The following is a 17,433-nucleotide window of genomic DNA, read 5'->3' as shown; positions in this document are numbered from 1 at the left end:
ATCTCATCGATACTCACAATCAACCCCAAGAAGATCAATGGATTTGTCTAGAAGTCACACTTCTTCATATTGATATATAACTTGTTATCTTACAAAACAATTAAGATTTAGGACATATGTTCTTTCCTACTATGACCTATGACTGTAGATTAAAATATTATCAAAGTAAACTACTATAAATTTTTCGATGAATAGTTTAAGACCCAATTCATAAGCCTCATGAATATACTTGATATATTGGACAACCCAAATAACATAACTAACCCAAGATTCATAAGCCTGAGGTTGAGTTGCACTTATATATATTCGGTTGATTCTATGATAATTCATTCTTCTTTATTTGATTTATTTTCATAGACTGATTAGCTACATTAGATTATAGGTATGTGTTGATGGTTACACTGGCCATAACCATCAACTTTACCGTAGAGAACTTTACGGTCAAAGAGATGTTGCATGGTGTGGACCTGGAATCCAGTTACTTTCTCTTCCACCAGTTCTTTTGACCGCGCATCTTTGAAGGGGAGGAATCGAGTGGGACCAAACTAAAAGGGTTGCGTGTTGCACCAAGAATACTTGTCAAAAATTTTAGCTGGCTCTATGTCTTGAACGATTCCTTCATGAGAGTTTCCCTTTTATGGATTCGGATTCTGGACAATATATTTCGTGGACGATCCTAAGTCTAGTTCAATCAAGACATCACTTCAAGGCTGGGAATTGGATCAGGAAATCACCACCTTAATCTACAGAGATGGAACATCTTCTCCAGTTCAACACTCTTCTCTTGCATCTCTATACACCTCCCAGCTATTGCTAGCTGTGTGTATAAATATGGTACCAACACTCCATTTCTTTGCAACCAGCCTCGAGTGGTTTCCCTCTGGTGGCATAGAGCTACATAGACCAGTCATGGATAACACGCCTGATTCTGGGACTATTAGGTACGCCACCATTTCTTCTTCACGTACACTGTATCGTTTGTGGAACATCCATGTGCTTGTCTTTTCGTAATATACCCTACTTAATAAGTCTACAGTATGAACTGACGTTTTAGACATTAATGCCAAAGGTAGATCAACTTCTTTCAGATTAAAGTATCATTTCATAGTATTTTCTTTTACATGTTGCAACTTCAGCCTTTTTAACTGCTAGTATATCGTCGATTTGTTCTTGCTGGAATTCACTAGTTTACTACTACTGCATAAGATGATCGACTCTACCTAACTGATGCAGTCTATGTTTCTAAAGTGAGCAGCAGCCTTACACCACAATATCCACATCTTAGCCTCGCCTTTTCTTGCAGTTCTTTACCTGTTCCTATTTCCGAAATCAAGATTTCTTAATTTATGGTGATACAGCAAATTATAAAGAAACTGAAGTGAAGCTCCTTGTATGATTCTCCATGATCATCAAAATCTGACTGTAAAACGCACCCTAGGAACAAATGCGCAGCATGTTTCAGGCAATACAACAAAGTGGAGCACTTGGTGGAACATATGAGGGCCTCATTTCACTCGGTGCATGAGCCGAAGTGTGGGATATGCCAAAAGCAATGCAGATATCTTGAATCTCTCAGGGAACATCTAATAGGTGAGCTATGTATGAAGTTAAAAGGAATTGGGATTCTTCAATTATTTTTGTTGTAGATGTTAGAATCGATCCTATCTCTTTCTTGAAGGACCACTTCCGAAGATTGAATGTGCAAGGATATTCAGCACTCGAGGATGTGATTTATGCTTGGACATCTTCCATTGTCCAAATGCTCTTCGAATTCACCGTGGAACATGCCAACTCTCCTGTGCTGTTCCGGTGAGTAATCTAAAAGCAACAGATCTGTCGCGTGCCAAGTGAATCTTAAAAGGAATTATTCTTCTTTCAGGGGCTTGTCTCTCGGATGTCGAGGTTGAGCTTTCAGGGTCCAAGCTCGTCGGATCATGGCACACGAATGCAAGGTTCCAAGGTAATTGCTTTAGGCTGCACGATGGTCGGAGGAGGAAGTGACGGATCGTTAGATCTTTGCGCAAGGGTCTTCCTGATCGGGGAAGATGAAAACATCATTTTCCAGACTTACATCAAGCCCCTAATCCCGGTGACAAACTACAGGTGTCGTGCGCCTCTTTTTCCCTTTTTGAATTCCTCTGAACAAAGTTGGTGACCAGCATCGAACTCATAACAAGGCATCAGCGTTTATCCAAGTTGCCGTAAGATAGAACAACACGAATCCTTGACACTTCAATCTTTCCCAGGTATGGAACGACAGGTGTAAGACCCGAACACTTGAGGGACGCAATGCCGCTGAAGCAAGCACAGAGGAGGATTCAGGACTTGCTTAGCAACGGAGAACCGATCTGGAAGATACGATCTCGGGGTGGGAACGCAAGGATCCTCGTCGGACACGGTTTGGATCACGACCTCGACTGCCTCGGAGTTGAATACCCTGAATTCTTGATCAGGTACGTAACTCCTGCATTCCATCACATATGTCCAAGCTTGTTTCCCACGAACCATTCTTGTTTACTGATCATCTTTCTTGGCACAGAGACACAGCAACCTATCCACCATTGCTGAAAACTAGCAAGCTCAGCAACTCGCTCAAGCATCTGACGCAAACCTACCTTGGGTGAGGAGTACATATAAGATACATGTAGCATTCTTTAGAAGCCAGATCATGATTTTACTTCACCTCATCTACTGTTCACCTGCAGTTATGACATCCAAACTGGAACACAAGATCCATACGATGACTGTGTGGCTGCAATGAGGCTTTACGTCAGGATGCGCTCGCAGAATCATCCCCGAGACTACTCTTCGGGCTCCGGAGAGAACCGTAATAATTATCCATCTTGGAGGCAACAGGAGCTGGAGAAGATGACACCGGAAGCATTACTGGAACTCTCATCATCCGATTATTACTGCTGGTGCTTGGACTCTTAACCGTAATATCGTCTGGTGACTGCACCCAATGTAGTAATGCCTGCTATGCAGGTTGCAGTGCTGCAGCTGTCAAGGGGTCCGCGGCACCCGGTCATGTAATCTATTTACTTTTTTTTTTTTCTTTTTTAAGTTGCAGATTGGATTTTATTTTGGCACAGATAAAAGAAGGTAATTACCAAGATTTATTTTGGTTAGTTACCAATTCCATTAGTACACCTCTTCTATTTTTAATTGTCTTGAAAATCTTGGATTCTTGGAATCATATCCAAATTATTGTAGGGTGATTTTTTTAAACAAAAAATCAGTAGATATTTCCTGTTTGTAATTTTTTTTTTCCTATGCTCATATTTCATGTAATCTCATAAATGTTTTTCGTCATTGCTTGTTGCTTTCATCATGTTGCTCATTGCTCTGTTGATTGTGTATTAAGAAGGGAGACGACGATAGACTTTTTTTACTTCTTCAGTTTTATCGTCGCTCGTCACTTGGCATCAAGTGTCTGGGCACCGATGCATGCTTGCTCATTTTTCACTCATCACCTTGCGAATGTAAGTCACCATATTGCCCATAGCCCTTATTTCTATATTGTGGGATTTTCTTTCTAAGTTGATAAATATATCATTATATCTAAGTTTTTATTAGGCTATCCTTAAAAAGCCTAAAAATAAAGTATCTTTTATTATAATTTTAGTAAATTATCAAAAAGAACTTATTATAATAGGTTTTTATCATATGATTCTACATATATTTTGTTTTTACCAATAGATATCATTTTCCTTAAAAAATTTCCTTAAGGCCCTTGAATCAAGCTTTTCGAGCTTAATAGATATGTGGATCGGTTCGATTCAGATTAGGTTGATTCAAGTTGGATTCATGTTGGATCTATTTCATTCAAGTTATACTTAAGTTACACACATTCATATAATATATTAAAATATATTAATTTTTATATAAATTTATTCTAACTTCATCATAAAATAAAATAAAAACAAATTTTTTTGTTAGAATCATATTACAATAGAATTGTCACATGGTGCTATAATATTTCTACGTGTGCCATATTTATAAAAATTATTTAAAATTAAATTTATTCTTAAAACTTGGTAAAAAGATTTGTAAATGATTCAAAGCCATTAATAAGCAGTTTTTAGTTGAAATTTTGTTTCATTAAGAATTAAGGCTGATCGAATCCAATTGAATCATTATTTCGATTCGATCCAGTTAAAATAAGATAGTTCAAATTAGAATTGATTCGAATCTATCTAATCAATTAGATTCAAAATCAATTATAATTTTAAGTAATTTTAAAAATATATTTTTTAAAACGAACTAGTTTAATTCGAATCTTGGTTCAATTAGATGACACGATAATATTTATGAAATTAAATTCACACCATTTATAAAATTGAATCTTTTAGGTCAGCTTAATTAATCGATTTAAATTACTAAAGAGCATAAGAAACTGAACTTAATCGAATTAATATCTTTTAAATTAAAATCATTTGTGTTCTATTTAATCGAGGGTACTCCAAATAAGAACTGTTTATAATCTTCAAAATCAAACCATTGATAAATTGGTTCAGACTGTACTAATTCAATTCAGGTTTAGTTCCGATTTGCTTTAATTTTTTGGTTTAATTTGAATCGATTTTATAAAAAAAATAATCGATTTTATAAAAAATTAAACACATATTTTTAAACATATAAAATAAAAAATATCTTATTATAATTAAATAAATTTGTTGCTTACTGAACTTGAACTCAGTTCGCGTCAATTGATATCGTGGTGAACCATGCTCGGACACCTAAAGGGACGGACGGAAGGAGCCATGGCGGCGGGAATAGCCGGCGCACGAAAAGCCCTCGCAAACCGATCCATTTCTTCTGCTCCGTTCTCCATTGCCGCCACCTTGAGAGCTTCTCCTTCTTCTTCTTCTCCTTCAGTTCGGGCCTTTGCTCGACTCCCTCGCGGCCGGCTTCCCTTCGGGATCTCAAGGTACCTATCCCTCTCATCTTTTCCTACTATCTTCGATCATTTTTTTTTTTCATCAGCTTCTCCATCCGGAACTGTTCATTAATAGATCTTCTTTGTCTTCATCTTAATTCCAACTTCTCCCATATTTGTGAAGTCTGACGGATTAGATTCTATAGGTCCCCCGTTGAGTTGGGTTGTGCACAGTCTTTGATGCCTTTTCACAGTGCTACTGCTACGGCATTGCTCACTTCTATGCTCTCCACAAGACCTGGAGGTTGGACTTGGCTTTCAGAAGGTAACCCCTTTATGCTCTCTCTTCTTTTCTGTTGTTCACGTTTGGCGCTTCAGGTTGCCTTACCATCAGCCAATGTTTGGCAATAGTTTGGCTGCTTTACTTTCCTGTGAAGAAGAAAGAGAAGTTCATCTTGCTAAGGAATGCAGCACTGATTTAACCATCTCATACGAGGTCATGCTAGCATAGACCTGTTGTGCTAGTACTCGACGGTGTCACCTACCAAGATTGCACCAATTATTTTTGCATAAAGTACAACTAGCATAAACCTCTCACAATACTAAAATGGTTACTTTGGTTGTTATGTTTTCGTCACAATATAAGCTACATTTTAAAAGCAATCAACAATGTTTGTTCTATTCCTGCAACTTATCCTATTCTGTGTAATAGATGCATCGGTTAATTATACAAGTGGTTGCTAAGTTGTGTTTTGACATGAAGATTTATTCAATTGTTAACTGCGTAGTTCTATGAAGAAGTAATCGTCTTCAGCCACAAACTTAGGAAGGAAAAAATAATTAGTGACCTTGGATATTCTCAACATCAAATTCTTTATTTGTCTTAATGGCCATTCAATTTGTGCCCTTTCCTACACAAAAGAAAAGAAGTTGTTCTTTTCTAGTTATATTTATCATGATTAATCCATTGCTTTGTTCAAGCCTGTGCAGTTATTGGTAAAGAATCTTAGGATGGGTGATGAATTTAATATGTCAAAATTCTGGAGGTCGAAAGACTAGTGGTTCGTGTAAATTGAGAAAGAGTTAGTTGATACTAGCAAAAAAGCATCCGACTCTCTGCAACACGAGGGTGTGGAGTTCAATATATCAAAAATGAAGAACAGTTATGGAGAGGACAGAAGGTCAATTTTGTGGATTTTCTTAAAGATAGTCAAAAACTTTATTTGATAAAAGACTTGTTTCCAATCCAACAACCATCTATGCTATATCGAAAGAATTTATCTAAGTCTTTGTTGGTTTTGGTTATGATTGGTCGGTTCCTCCTGCAAGTAAGCATCTAACATTTATAAATAAGCATGTTCACCCATAAGTACTCTCTAATTGGAGACGGTGAGGGCATCATTTGTTGTAGCAGAAGTGCTTAGTTTGCTTTATGTTTTGCTTAGGTTAGTTTTATTTGATTTACATGTTTTAGTTTTGACAAGGTTATTAGGATGAAATGTTCAATGTCTAGAAATTTTGAATCTTTCTTCATCTGACTGATTTTGGAAGTCCTATTTGCTTTTAGATCCTTGTTCATGTATGGGTTGGCTTAGGAACTCAAGATATTTAACTTATTTTTCCCTTTTTGGTCCTCTGTTATCTTGGGGGCATTCAGCCGCTTGCAAGTCTATTTGCAGTAAGTAATATACTTGCAAGCAGTTGTTTGCCTACAGGCAAATCCACTCGAAGCTTGTGTACATGCAACGAAACCTCAATTTTCTTGAAACCTCATGTCACATTTGCATGTTTGGTTGCAAGGAAAAATAGAATATGGATACCCTTCTTCTCTCTCACAAATTGTTTCCTCCTATTCTCCTCTGCCTTAGTCCACACGATCATTGTCATCACGTCCTTCCTCTTTATCGGTCATTGCCTTTTCTGCCTTTGTTGCAGCCATAAGTAACAACAGTACATGCTGACATCTAAACAGCTTCATCTACAACTCTGCTACTTTGGACCTTTGTTTTGCCTACAAAGGCTGCTTATAATCATTTTTAGCTGCAGGCAACCAAACACCCCCTTTAAGGAAACTTGCTTGTTCGTTATGGTTTTTATGGTCGTAGAGGTTCCTTAATAGTTTTGTTTATTGATTATATTTCTTATTTGCAGGGTTTAACATGAAATCATTTAACTTTCCTCAGAAGAATTAATTAACTGTAGGTGCAAATGAATTCCATGGTTTCACTATATGGAAGGAATTGGCCTAATGTTATATATATTATGATGAAAATTTATTGAAATGTTGTCCTTATCCGTATAGTAATTTTTTATTCTCTGGTTGTGGTAGAATGCTTAAATTTTGTTTGTTTAAGTACCATACATGCTTGTTGGACTCCTGTTCTGTTGCATAAATTGGGAATTTTTATTTTAAAAAAGAAAGTGATAAGTTTTTTTCTGTATTTTCCCTGTCCACCTAAGAAGCACAATAAATTTGATGCCTTCAGATCTGGTTTAGTTTTATTATTTTTGTGTTATTTCTGCAAAACTTTTGTTATTGTTTCACATGCTATGGGTTTGATGTAGTGGTGCCAGAAAAACAAAAAAAAGAATAAGCCCAAGCTGCATTTGTGGCAGTAGTCATTTGGCTGTCATGGAGTTTCTTCAATTTCCCAAAAACTTCAGAAACACAAAGATGCTTTGTGATTTGTTTGGACGAAGTCACAAATGATTTATCATCTCTCTAACATGAAATCGTGTCCCCAAACATATCTACCATTCTGTGGTATCATAAACATTTGTTGTTGTCATCTTGAACATGCAAATCATTTGATTGCATCAGCGAAGTGCGCTGGCTGATGTTGATATGTTTTCTGCCTATTACTTTTTGTAGGTTTTGCGACGCCTCTATGACATCAGAGATAAACTCGAAACAAACACCCTGATGAGGACCGACAGGGGGTATTTTTTTTTACCTGGGACGATGTACTTAATTAGAAGGCACTACTGCTTCGGATGCTGATCTCGAGTCTATCTTGTAAAATGAAATTATGTTGGATTTCAGTTTCACCATTAAAGAAATATTTCAACATGCATTTCTGGACTTGTATTAGGAATGCGCTTTTCATCCTTCCCCCTGGCATGCCAAATCTGATGGTGATCGAACTATTTGTCAAAATTTATTGATATGTTTGGGTCACCTTTCGGATTGGAGTGTTTCAGTTATTTAGACGTGCAAGGTTTGGGGATCGTAATATACTATTTCTGCCGGTCTTAACATGCTTGCTTGTGGGCAGTGCGTCGGAAAGGTCAACCAAAGTCTCCGTCATCTGCAACCCGATGACCATTTGCTATGCTGAGGTAGATGTTGCGATGCTGAAAGATCAAATGCTAATGGATATATACTCGACAAGATTCCAAGTGATGGTATGAAACGAGACTCGATGCTTGTTGACTTTAATTTCTGTTGGATCAAAAAGTTGTGTTTGTAGGCGTTTTACTTATCGAAGGAAATCGAGGTCAAAGCATCGTAACGTAGGTGCAATCGGATATTGCGAACGATGTATGTACGTATTGGAGTTCGCCCCGATAATGCAATTTACGTGAACCGATCAGGTCCAAAGCATGCGTTTTTTGTGAACAAATGAATCGGGGGTTCGAACTTGATCACCCCCGGTGAGTATATGCGGTAGGGGGTATGTATGGGGTTGCTTGCTTGACCACAACGCTGGCTTCGTACACATGGAAAACTTGTGGTGGTCAAAGTGGGATGTTTTTTAATGTCATGTGGATAGACAATTTGGAAGCAGACCAGATGTGGGTCGAAGTCGGAAGATCTTAATTAATTACCACCCCTTATATTTCTTTCAATTTAAAAAAAAAAAGACTTTTTTTTTTTCTTTTTTTTGTTTGTCGTTTTTTTCTTCTCTGAATTTAGAAATCTAAGAAAATAGAAGGGCTAATTAAGAAAACACTTTCTTTTTTGATTTTGTGTTATTATCTAAAAGTATAAGAATACCAAATTAATTTAGTGGGAAGCTAACATGATTTATATTTTCTATAAGATAAAATTGTATTTATTTATTTTTAAATATTATTGTAATTTATTATATTATTATATTTTTTTTATCATATAAATTTTTTAGAAGATTAATATATTTATTTTTTTTATTTACTTATTAATTTAAATTAAAAATATGTATTCTTTTTGAATAAATATTGAAAAGATAAATTTTCTATAAATTATTCAATAGAATTTCGAAATATAATTTTACCAAGCAATTGTAATATGTATTCAATGCATATTTAAAATATAATTTTTAATACAGTCACTGAAGTTAATTTCTCTAATTATATATTTAAAATATAAATATATTTCTAAATATAGTCATACTATTTTCAATATAACATGGTACAAAAATATTATTTTGTATTATGGCATAGTATTTTTCGGATATTGCCGAAAACACAATAATATAGCGTAAAAAAATTATAAAAATATTGATCCATAGAATAAAAGAGGAAAAGGGAGAAAAAAAAGGGATAGATGACGAACTATCAAATCAAGGATATCATAGGTAGGAATTAAATAAAAATGGAGCATTGTTAAGACAAATAAGAAGTCATTATCCATTAGATATATATATATATATCTAATGCGTTTTTTCCATGAATTCGTCCAAGATAGAAATGGATTATGGCCGGCGTAAGCGTTTTGGTTGAAAAGGTTGAACTGTCTCCTTGCGTTGGGAAACTGGTCAATTATGCATCTTCCTTTCTCAAGCCCCTTCCTCTCGAATCCGTTCCCACCCGCAAGTTTCTCTCTCCTCCTTCCTCCTGCTGGTGAAGGTCACGTGAAACATGGCTCTTCTGTTACTATATATCTACTAGGAGCCATGCAGCATCCTCAAGCCAACAAAGGCTCTCTCTCTCTCGCTTCATTTGGCCTGCTGCTGGCTGGCGGAGAGTTGGAGAGAGAGAGAGAGAGAGAGAGAGAGAGAGAGTTAAGTGCAGGAAGAGAGAGATGATGAAGAGCCGTAGCGGTGGGGGAGCAAACAGTAAGGTGGAGAGGAAGACAACAGAGAAGTATAGGAGAATGCACATGAAGAGCTTGTGCTTCAAGCTTTCCTCCATCATTCCCGAAGAACACAGAACCATTTCAAAGGTCAGCGTCTTGCGTCTATTATCTACCAGTAAATACTCCTCTATTTCATTCTGTACGCCCTCGAAGGAGGCCAGTTGCCGATTTGAGTGGTGCCTTTCTCAGATGTTGTTTCCATCATTCTATGTTGCAGGATGTATTAACACAACAAGACAACTTCGATCAAGCCACATCTTACATCAAAAAACTCCGTGAAAGGATTGAAAGGCTGAAGCAGAGAAAGCTCATGCAGACGAGCACAGTCAGAAGTGAAACGACAATGAGGTTTGCATCACCAATTATTGAAGTAAGACACCAGGATCTGAACTTGGAGATACTCGTGATAAGCGATCTAAACAAGAGGTTCATGTTCCATGAGGTGATCAATGTCATTGAGGAAGAAGGCGCTGAAGTGGTTACTGCCAACTTCTCAATTGTGGGCGACAAGATCTACCACACAATACATTCACAGGTACTCAGAAACCCCCTTTTGTTTTTGTTCCTTTGTTTATAGTAGTTTGCTCACAAGGTTTTCATTCGTTTGGATGGTTCAGAACTTCAAATTAAGGCCGACTGAATGCCTCAAAACAAATAACTTGTGTTTCTTAATCTAAAATTTAAGATCGACATAGCTCGGTCTGAAATTTCATACATTTTCCTGTCAGCCTACAACGTTGAGCAATGCATGTTATGAGCTGCTATTTCTGTTGTTTGCAGGCTGTTAGCTCCAGAATTGGATTGGAGGCTTCAAGTGTATATGAGAGATTGAAGGACTTGATCAACTAAGCCTCTCACTTGGACAGAAGTATGGTTTGTCAGATTCATGAGGATACATGAATGTATAACTTTTACCTAAGAAATATTCCAGTATCACACTCACTTGGACAGATGTATGTTCTTCTTGCGTCTTCTTGTGTTTTTGGCTGTTGCTGTAGTACCTTTTTGGGTACAGAGTATGAATTGGATACTTCTCTTGTATCAGCAGAAATTGAACATTGCTCTTTCCATTAAAGGTCACATCATGATAAATAAAAGAGCTGAGATGCACTCAATGAAACAGGATAAGACGGATATGGAATTCCTTAAGAGTGAATATCTTCGAGCATGAAACATGGGAATCCAATCCACCACTTCAATGATGATGAAGCATACGCACACAAATCAACGACCACAACATCTTCCAATGAATCACTTTGCAGGATGAATAGATGCACCAACTCGAAGGATAATTAAGCTCAGACAATGAGACATCTTTTTGTGTTTCGCTTCGTCATTAGGCAAATATTTGGTGCATGGAGGAGATCTTTGGGCAGGGAAGTTGATTAATGGAGTAGATTAAGGCATTCCATCAGGGCATCTGTATGCTCTGGCTTCCCAACAGTAACACGGACATAGCCTTTTAGCTCCTTTTTATTGTAGTGCCGAATCATCACACCCATTTGCGCTAGATCTTCCTGCAAAAGAAAGTTCTCAGATGTAACAACTCTTTAATTGAAATGCAAAAATAAAATCATGTACCCTTTGTGGTATCAGATCATTTTAAGAAAGAATTTGTTAACGAGTGACATTGAACTTGTCCACATGAAATTCGAATGACTTTTGTGATGATGCTCTGTGCCACTTTAGAGCATCATCATTTTGATTCAGTTCGTGTGTCCAAGCAACACAGAGACTCGGATAGCACCTTGTTTTCTAGGAGCTTTATCCACATGATTCAGAATTCTGTCTTGGAACAATGAAGACCCTAGTATCGAACAAACATTAATGCACGATATTAGAACTGCTTCTGATGATTAATATAATATCACCAGAACATGAAATATTTGTCCATTGTTTTCTTGGGTCTTCTTTGGATAATTTATTCAAACTGAAGTTAGCCATTTGCATTGTTCAAGAAAGAACTGCAGGATAAACATGCTATGTTCGCAGCATGGTTGCATCAGTTTTGTGGCTGGGTTGAGCATGAATAATAGAACTTGAACCAAGCATGTTGACTGTCCATGCGCGTATGTGTGTATCTGTAAGTATACATAACATATATACCTGCATAGATATAATCATATCTATAACATAGATATGTATATATTCACCTATGTCACTCATTTTAAGAAGATATTTGAATGATGAAATTGATGTCATACTTCGGAGACAACCTAAGCAGATACAAGGCAATTAAATTGAACCAAAGAGTCAATAGACAACCTTGTACAAATAGAAATGTTATTTCCATAATTTTGACTGTAGTCACCTTGATCTAAAAGAAGAAATATATATTTCAAATAACATGGACCAAAACCTTACAATAACACTATCGGCCAATACAATAAACAGAACCCTTTTCTCAGAAAGTAGTTGATTAACATTTAACAACAATAAACCATTGATTCCTGTCTAAATCCCTTATGGAATCATGTAAAATCAACATTATCAAGAATTTAATAAAGCCAACAAATTTAAAAATTATATCATAAGCAACTTAGAATATTATTTTTTTACCACAAATGCTGTAAAAGCTAAAAAAGAGAATGATTTGTGATTTATGAACCATTTTGCCCAATTGAGGAAAGTAAGATGTATGATTGCGATAACTTTAATTTACCATTTTTTTAATGCATATTGACAGTGAGGTGATTGCAATCCTGGAAGGGCTAAGGGCTGCTAAACAGGCTGGGTTTTCTTGTATCCAAATGGAATCCGACTCAAGGATGGATATTGAAGCCATCAATAAAGCTATGAACTCCCCTTGGCAAATGTTGAATTGTGTCAGGGACATACATGATTTAGCTTCAACATTTCAGTCAATTACTTTCAGTCATATATATAGGGATGCAAATAGACCTGCTAATTGGTTAGCAAATTTTGTCCAAACTACCAACTCCACCTTTGTGTGGAAGGGAAGCTTACATTTTGAGTTTTGTAAGACTGAATCCTCAGATGAGGAGGGTGCTTTTTGTAGCCGTGTTTTTGTGTGAATAAAAGTTTCTTCCTTTGCAAAAAAAAGAAAAAAGTGGCATGTGGATTGAGCAGACTTAAGCAAATAATGAAGAATCCATAGTGATCATTCGGAAATTATTTGCAAGATAAATTACCTTAAGTTTCTTAGCATCCTTTCCAGATGTAACCTCACATAAAATGAAGTTGGAATAGCTTGGATATGGCTTCAGATAGGGCACTTCCTTCAGAAGACTAAACAATCTTTCCCTTTCTTGCACCAGAGAATTTTTCACTTTCTGGAAAAAGAAAAGAGAGGGTAGAATAACACATACTAGTTAAAGTTAAAGCAGAGGATCAATGAAAAAATCACAAGAAAAATACACCTCCAGATAGTCAGGGTTTTGCAATGCCGCACATGCAGAAACTTCTGCTGCAACGGACACATTATAAGGTTGCTTTGCACGCCATAAATATTCGATCATGCTAAGAGGAAATGCTCCATAGCCCACACGAAGTCCAGCTAAACCTGTTTCAGCGCCAACCAGAAAATAAATATCACATCATTTGCTAGAAAGGAAAAGATGGAGAAAAGTTCAGCTTGTGGGAGTTTTATAACAGTCATAAGAATCCAAGCAAGACATTTAGATACGAGCAGATCTAATAGATGCAAAAAGAATTCTGAACAAAAATCCCGCAAAGCCACCATTTATTTCATCACTGCTATACAGTAATGTTGGTTCCATTACTGTACATGCAAATCATTATCAGCAGCTGACTAATCGATTACTCGCAACTGTTCGCTTCTTATGCTACCTCTCCAAAGTCCTGTGTTATATCATGTGCTCCTTGTCTTGCATGGACAAACTACATGCATTATGCACTTCTATATCAGAACTTGTGGATGCATAAATAATCCATTGCCAATACTTCATCAGATCATGTCTTCTCGGGATTTAGAAGAAGTCTCTGACCTTCACTTACAATGGCCAACAATGTTGGAAGTCTTGGAGTGGGATACACCATTTACATCCTAGAAGGAAAAAAAGAGAGGAAATCATGAAATATCTAGCAACTACCAAATTGCCCTACTTGCCTTTGGATGTCAACCAACACAATAGCAAGTTGCTGTAGGTCCCAACAATTTGGGGTCTGCTACATGTATCTTTACAAGTGAACACAATATCACCTGGAAAGCTAAAAGCAATCAAGTCACTTCTACAGTTTCTGATAGTCTTCTTAGGTCTTTTTTACATCTCCTTACACCACTAATCTGACTTACATCACCTAACTGTTGCAAGAATTGGCATATGAAAAAGAGCCCTTTGCTTTTACTTTGTTAGTCATTCTGACTCTACCCTTACATTTGGTGAAATTTCACCAATTATTCATAGTAATGATTTTCATAGACATCTGATAATGGAGAATTCACAACTCACATAGGCCCCTTTTAAGGCTCATTTCTTTTGCAAGCCTCTTAAGATTGATATGACAACATACGAATAGAACATTCCTTACCTGCTCGTTTGCTAAAGGTTCGGAGGACAATCAAGTTCTCATGATTCTTCACCCACTTCATCTTTGATTGCAATCCAGAGAATTCAATGTATGCTTCATCCAGCACAACCAGGATTGGCAGATTGAGAATCTGTAGGAGATCTTCATCGCTGATAATACTGGACAAGGAATATGATTGCAACCAAATAATAACCAATGTAAGAGAATACATGATTAGACACACTTCACATAAGAAGTTCCAAGTAGATTCAGATACATAATATGTAGACAACTCTGTATGAAGCCTTTACATAAATGCTTCCGTAAATTCTTACCCTACGAGAAAAGAACAAAACAAATTAAGAGCATATTAATATACCTTCCATCAGGGTTGTTTGGAGATGTAAGGAAAATACACTTTGGCTGTTCCTTTTCCACGACTTCAACAATTTGTGGAACATCCAAAGAAAAATCTGACTGCCTTGGGACTGCATGGAATTAGTATGTAAATAGGTAAAAACATGTTGTGACTTGATTAAAATATTTATCATGATTGATAGAATGTCTCTGATAGTGCAGGATAAGACATTCTAGAACAAGAACATAAAGATGAAGCATTATGAAACTTAATGAACATGATGCTTAAAAATTAAGATGTATGAAAAGGTTATTGAAGTTCAACTAAAAATGTACCCTTGATGACCAGTGCTCCATTGACTGCTGCATCAAACTCATACATAGTAAATGTAGGAGGACAATCCACAATTTTATCACCAGGATCAAGGACACATCTATTGAAGATGAGGCATTGTCAGAATAATATCACTTGATAGATCTTTCAATATAGAATAAAAATATTTAAATATAAGAAATGGCCCAGTTCAAAGGCTAAACCAAAGGCAATGTAGTTCTAACCTCATGATCAAGTCAATTAGCTCATCTGCACCACATCCAGCAAGTATATAATCGGATTCAAGGCCTGAATCTTCAGCTAGAGCAGCACGCAAATGGCGGCTCTCAGGGTCAGGATAAACATAAGGAAACTTTAATGATCCCAATGCTTCAGCTACCTATAAATTATCGGTTAGTATGACAGCTTTTTGACAATCTTAGTCGTCGTAATCAATAGTATCTTCCTTTTCTAACAAAAATTCATATAACAATTCATAATTCAGAGAGCACTAAAGGTTATGTTAACAGCAAAGAAGCTCATCTGCACCAGAAGATAGTGACCATAGTTTGAATGCTATATAAGTTGACAATTCCTCAAATTTATAATATAACCAATAAGAATTACCAGCCTTGAAATGGAAGTATTAAGACAGAAAGAAAGGTGTATCCATGAAGTTCTGTCACTTCTTTCATCACTTATATTCACTTTTTCACAGTTTTCAATGATACACTGGTTATGAATATTCAGAAGGTGTCCTTTTAGACATATTTCACAATTGATGAAGCCCTAGAAACACAAACAACATGATGTGAGTTGATTCGGATCAATGCTGCTAGGAGAGATGGGACACCTAGAGAGACAAACTAGAAAAAAGGGAACTACTGGCCCTTAATTGACCAGCTGCATTGGCCTTAACAAAGCTAACCAAAGCAAAAAGCGCCATGTAGTCCAATCCAAATATATGATGCCTGCTTGGTAGTTGCTGTTGCTAATAATGTTTAGCATGACATTATTACCATGTGAAAGTAAGATAGGGACATATGACAAATGAAATCCAGTGATTATGTGCTTGCATGCAAGGTCGAGCTAGTAATATACATAAGAACCAAAAATGGGGCATCTGTGCATTTTTATTTGGTTTTTGGTGCTTTGATCTGATAAAAGAGAAAACCCAACTTGCCTCTGGAGGTGGACCATATGGATTTTCATTAGCATCTAGCTTGATTATGTCTTCAGGTTTTCTTCCAAGGCGTGTGGATAATACCTGAAAATAGAAAGATATTTCCAGTGTTACATATGTTAAACAATTCCAAAAGTTTTGTGGCAGAATTGTACTAAAGTTAGAGAGAACACATTACATATAAGACTCTGACCCACTATGCTAGCTTCTTATATTTTCTCTTAAAATCATCAAAATTTATCATAAGGAAGTGCATTCTAACATCTGTTGATAATACTGTGTCAAGAAACTAACACTCAGTGGCTAACTCCTCCAAGATTCCTCTCCATTTTAGAATTCCAAATCCATAAAACCTGAACTGGTAATGCAAATATAATGTACCAAAGGCTCCTTTGAGATAATCGATACATGTATTGCTACACAGTTGACGTAACCTACAAAAACCATTGCGCTTCTCTCTGGGAAAATAAAACAAACACTGCATGATCACAGTAAAGATGCCAAATTTATCGTTCAGCTAGCGCTAAAACAGGTAAAAGAACGACGCAAGATTTCAGCTTTGCACCTCGAACGGCAAGATTGGCTGATAGGGAGACAGCTGCCTGAGGTGAAGGCGTATGAAGGAATCACCTCTCAACCGACTCGGTGGCTGATCGACTTGCTCCACCGGTAATGCCGAAGCCATAAAACGCCCGGAATTTATCTTCAGATGCCGCAAATCGTGATATAATTTGGTGACCGAGGGCGAAGGAGAAGCGACGGAGAAGCCAATGACACCCATCAACATAGGCGACACAGCAGCAATCCGAGAAAAGCTCTACCTAAACCCTAACGGTCAAGAAACTTAGAAATGTAACGGCCGTCATCGAGACCATATAACGAGCTTGCCGCTATACGGATCGGACTTCCCTACCCGATCCGGCGATCCAACAAATCAAAGAAAAATTTGATCCATTTCCGGATCTGTTAACCATCGGATCCGATCCGAGAAGGAGACAAATAAAGAGGAATTTTTATATTATAGATAATACCACTACGAACGGATTTAATAGTTATCATAAACGGTAAATTTCCTATTGGTGATACTAATCAGCCTTAATTACATGAAATCGTCGATCTTAGATATTGATGGCAAAGCAAGCATTGCAAGGAAA

General features: G+C 36.8%; 4 protein-coding genes across 4 annotated transcripts; 3 read left to right on the top strand and 1 right to left on the bottom strand.

Annotated features, from left to right (window-relative positions):
• The first annotated feature begins 873 nt into the window (after positions 1 to 873).
• LOC103982818 (RNA exonuclease 4-like) lies at positions 874 to 3,144 on the top strand. Its single transcript, XM_009399855.3, has 7 exons — positions 874 to 941; positions 1,439 to 1,590; positions 1,679 to 1,809; positions 1,880 to 2,103; positions 2,247 to 2,453; positions 2,540 to 2,620; positions 2,706 to 3,144. Exons 1-7 carry the CDS (start codon positions 910 to 912, stop codon positions 2,932 to 2,934), a joined length of 1,056 nt encoding a protein of 351 aa, XP_009398130.3. The 5' UTR covers positions 874 to 909; the 3' UTR covers positions 2,935 to 3,144.
• Positions 3,145 to 4,715: 1,571 nt separating this feature from the next.
• On the top strand, positions 4,716 to 7,953 carry LOC135609220 (protein NUCLEAR FUSION DEFECTIVE 6, mitochondrial-like). The gene is made up of 3 exons (XM_065102324.1): positions 4,716 to 4,930; positions 5,086 to 5,204; positions 7,752 to 7,953. Exons 1-3 carry the CDS (start codon positions 4,728 to 4,730, stop codon positions 7,769 to 7,771), a joined length of 342 nt encoding a protein of 113 aa, XP_064958396.1. The 5' UTR covers positions 4,716 to 4,727; the 3' UTR covers positions 7,772 to 7,953.
• Positions 7,954 to 9,558: 1,605 nt separating this feature from the next.
• On the top strand, positions 9,559 to 10,893 carry LOC103982820 (transcription factor bHLH162). The gene is made up of 3 exons (XM_009399857.3): positions 9,559 to 10,022; positions 10,153 to 10,470; positions 10,716 to 10,893. Exons 1-3 carry the CDS (start codon positions 9,882 to 9,884, stop codon positions 10,782 to 10,784), a joined length of 528 nt encoding a protein of 175 aa, XP_009398132.2. The 5' UTR covers positions 9,559 to 9,881; the 3' UTR covers positions 10,785 to 10,893.
• A 157-nt stretch (positions 10,894 to 11,050) lies between these two features.
• On the bottom strand, positions 11,051 to 17,138 carry LOC135610978 (histidinol-phosphate aminotransferase, chloroplastic-like). Its single transcript, XM_065106141.1, has 9 exons — positions 16,845 to 17,138; positions 16,276 to 16,363; positions 15,342 to 15,492; positions 15,120 to 15,217; positions 14,806 to 14,914; positions 14,448 to 14,605; positions 13,316 to 13,458; positions 13,088 to 13,228; positions 11,051 to 11,452 (listed from the first exon to the last, which is right to left on the bottom strand). Exons 1-9 carry the CDS (start codon positions 17,064 to 17,066, stop codon positions 11,321 to 11,323), a joined length of 1,242 nt encoding a protein of 413 aa, XP_064962213.1. The 5' UTR covers positions 17,067 to 17,138; the 3' UTR covers positions 11,051 to 11,320.
• Positions 17,139 to 17,433: the final 295 nt, after the last annotated feature.

This window comes from Musa acuminata, chromosome BXJ2-4 (genome assembly GCF_036884655.1).
Source record: "Musa acuminata AAA Group cultivar baxijiao chromosome BXJ2-4, Cavendish_Baxijiao_AAA, whole genome shotgun sequence".
Lineage (NCBI taxonomy): Eukaryota > Viridiplantae > Streptophyta > Magnoliopsida > Zingiberales > Musaceae > Musa > Musa acuminata.
This window is presented reverse-complemented; position numbering and strand designations above follow the sequence as displayed.

Coding starts and splice junctions, on each gene's coding strand:
- LOC103982818 (XM_009399855.3), top strand. CDS start 910: ATGGATAACACGCCTGATTCTGGGACTATTAG. Junction 2,104..2,246: donor ATCCCGGTGACAAACTACAG/GTGTCGTGCGCC, acceptor AATCTTTCCCAG/GTATGGAACGACAGGTGTAA. Junction 2,621..2,705: donor CTGACGCAAACCTACCTTGG/GTGAGGAGTACA, acceptor GTTCACCTGCAG/TTATGACATCCAAACTGGAA.
- LOC135610978 (XM_065106141.1), bottom strand. CDS start 17,066: ATGTTGATGGGTGTCATTGGCTTCTCCGTCGCTTCTCCTTCGCCCTCG. Junction 14,915..15,119: donor TGGAGCACTGGTCATCAAGG/GTACATTTTTAG, acceptor AATTCCATGCAG/TCCCAAGGCAGTCAGATTTT. Junction 11,453..13,087: donor AGGATGCTAAGAAACTTAAG/GTAATTTATCTT, acceptor TTTCTTTTGCAG/GAAGATCTAGCGCAAATGGG.
- LOC103982820 (XM_009399857.3), top strand. CDS start 9,882: ATGATGAAGAGCCGTAGCGGTGGGGGAGCAAACAGTAAGGTGGAGAGG. Junction 10,023..10,152: donor AACACAGAACCATTTCAAAG/GTCAGCGTCTTG, acceptor TCTATGTTGCAG/GATGTATTAACACAACAAGA. Junction 10,471..10,715: donor ACCACACAATACATTCACAG/GTACTCAGAAAC, acceptor TGTTGTTTGCAG/GCTGTTAGCTCCAGAATTGG.
- LOC135609220 (XM_065102324.1), top strand. CDS start 4,728: ATGCTCGGACACCTAAAGGGACGGACGGAAGGAGCCATGGCGGCGGGA. Junction 4,931..5,085: donor CTTCCCTTCGGGATCTCAAG/GTACCTATCCCT, acceptor TAGATTCTATAG/GTCCCCCGTTGAGTTGGGTT. Junction 5,205..7,751: donor TTGGACTTGGCTTTCAGAAG/GTAACCCCTTTA, acceptor TACTTTTTGTAG/GTTTTGCGACGCCTCTATGA.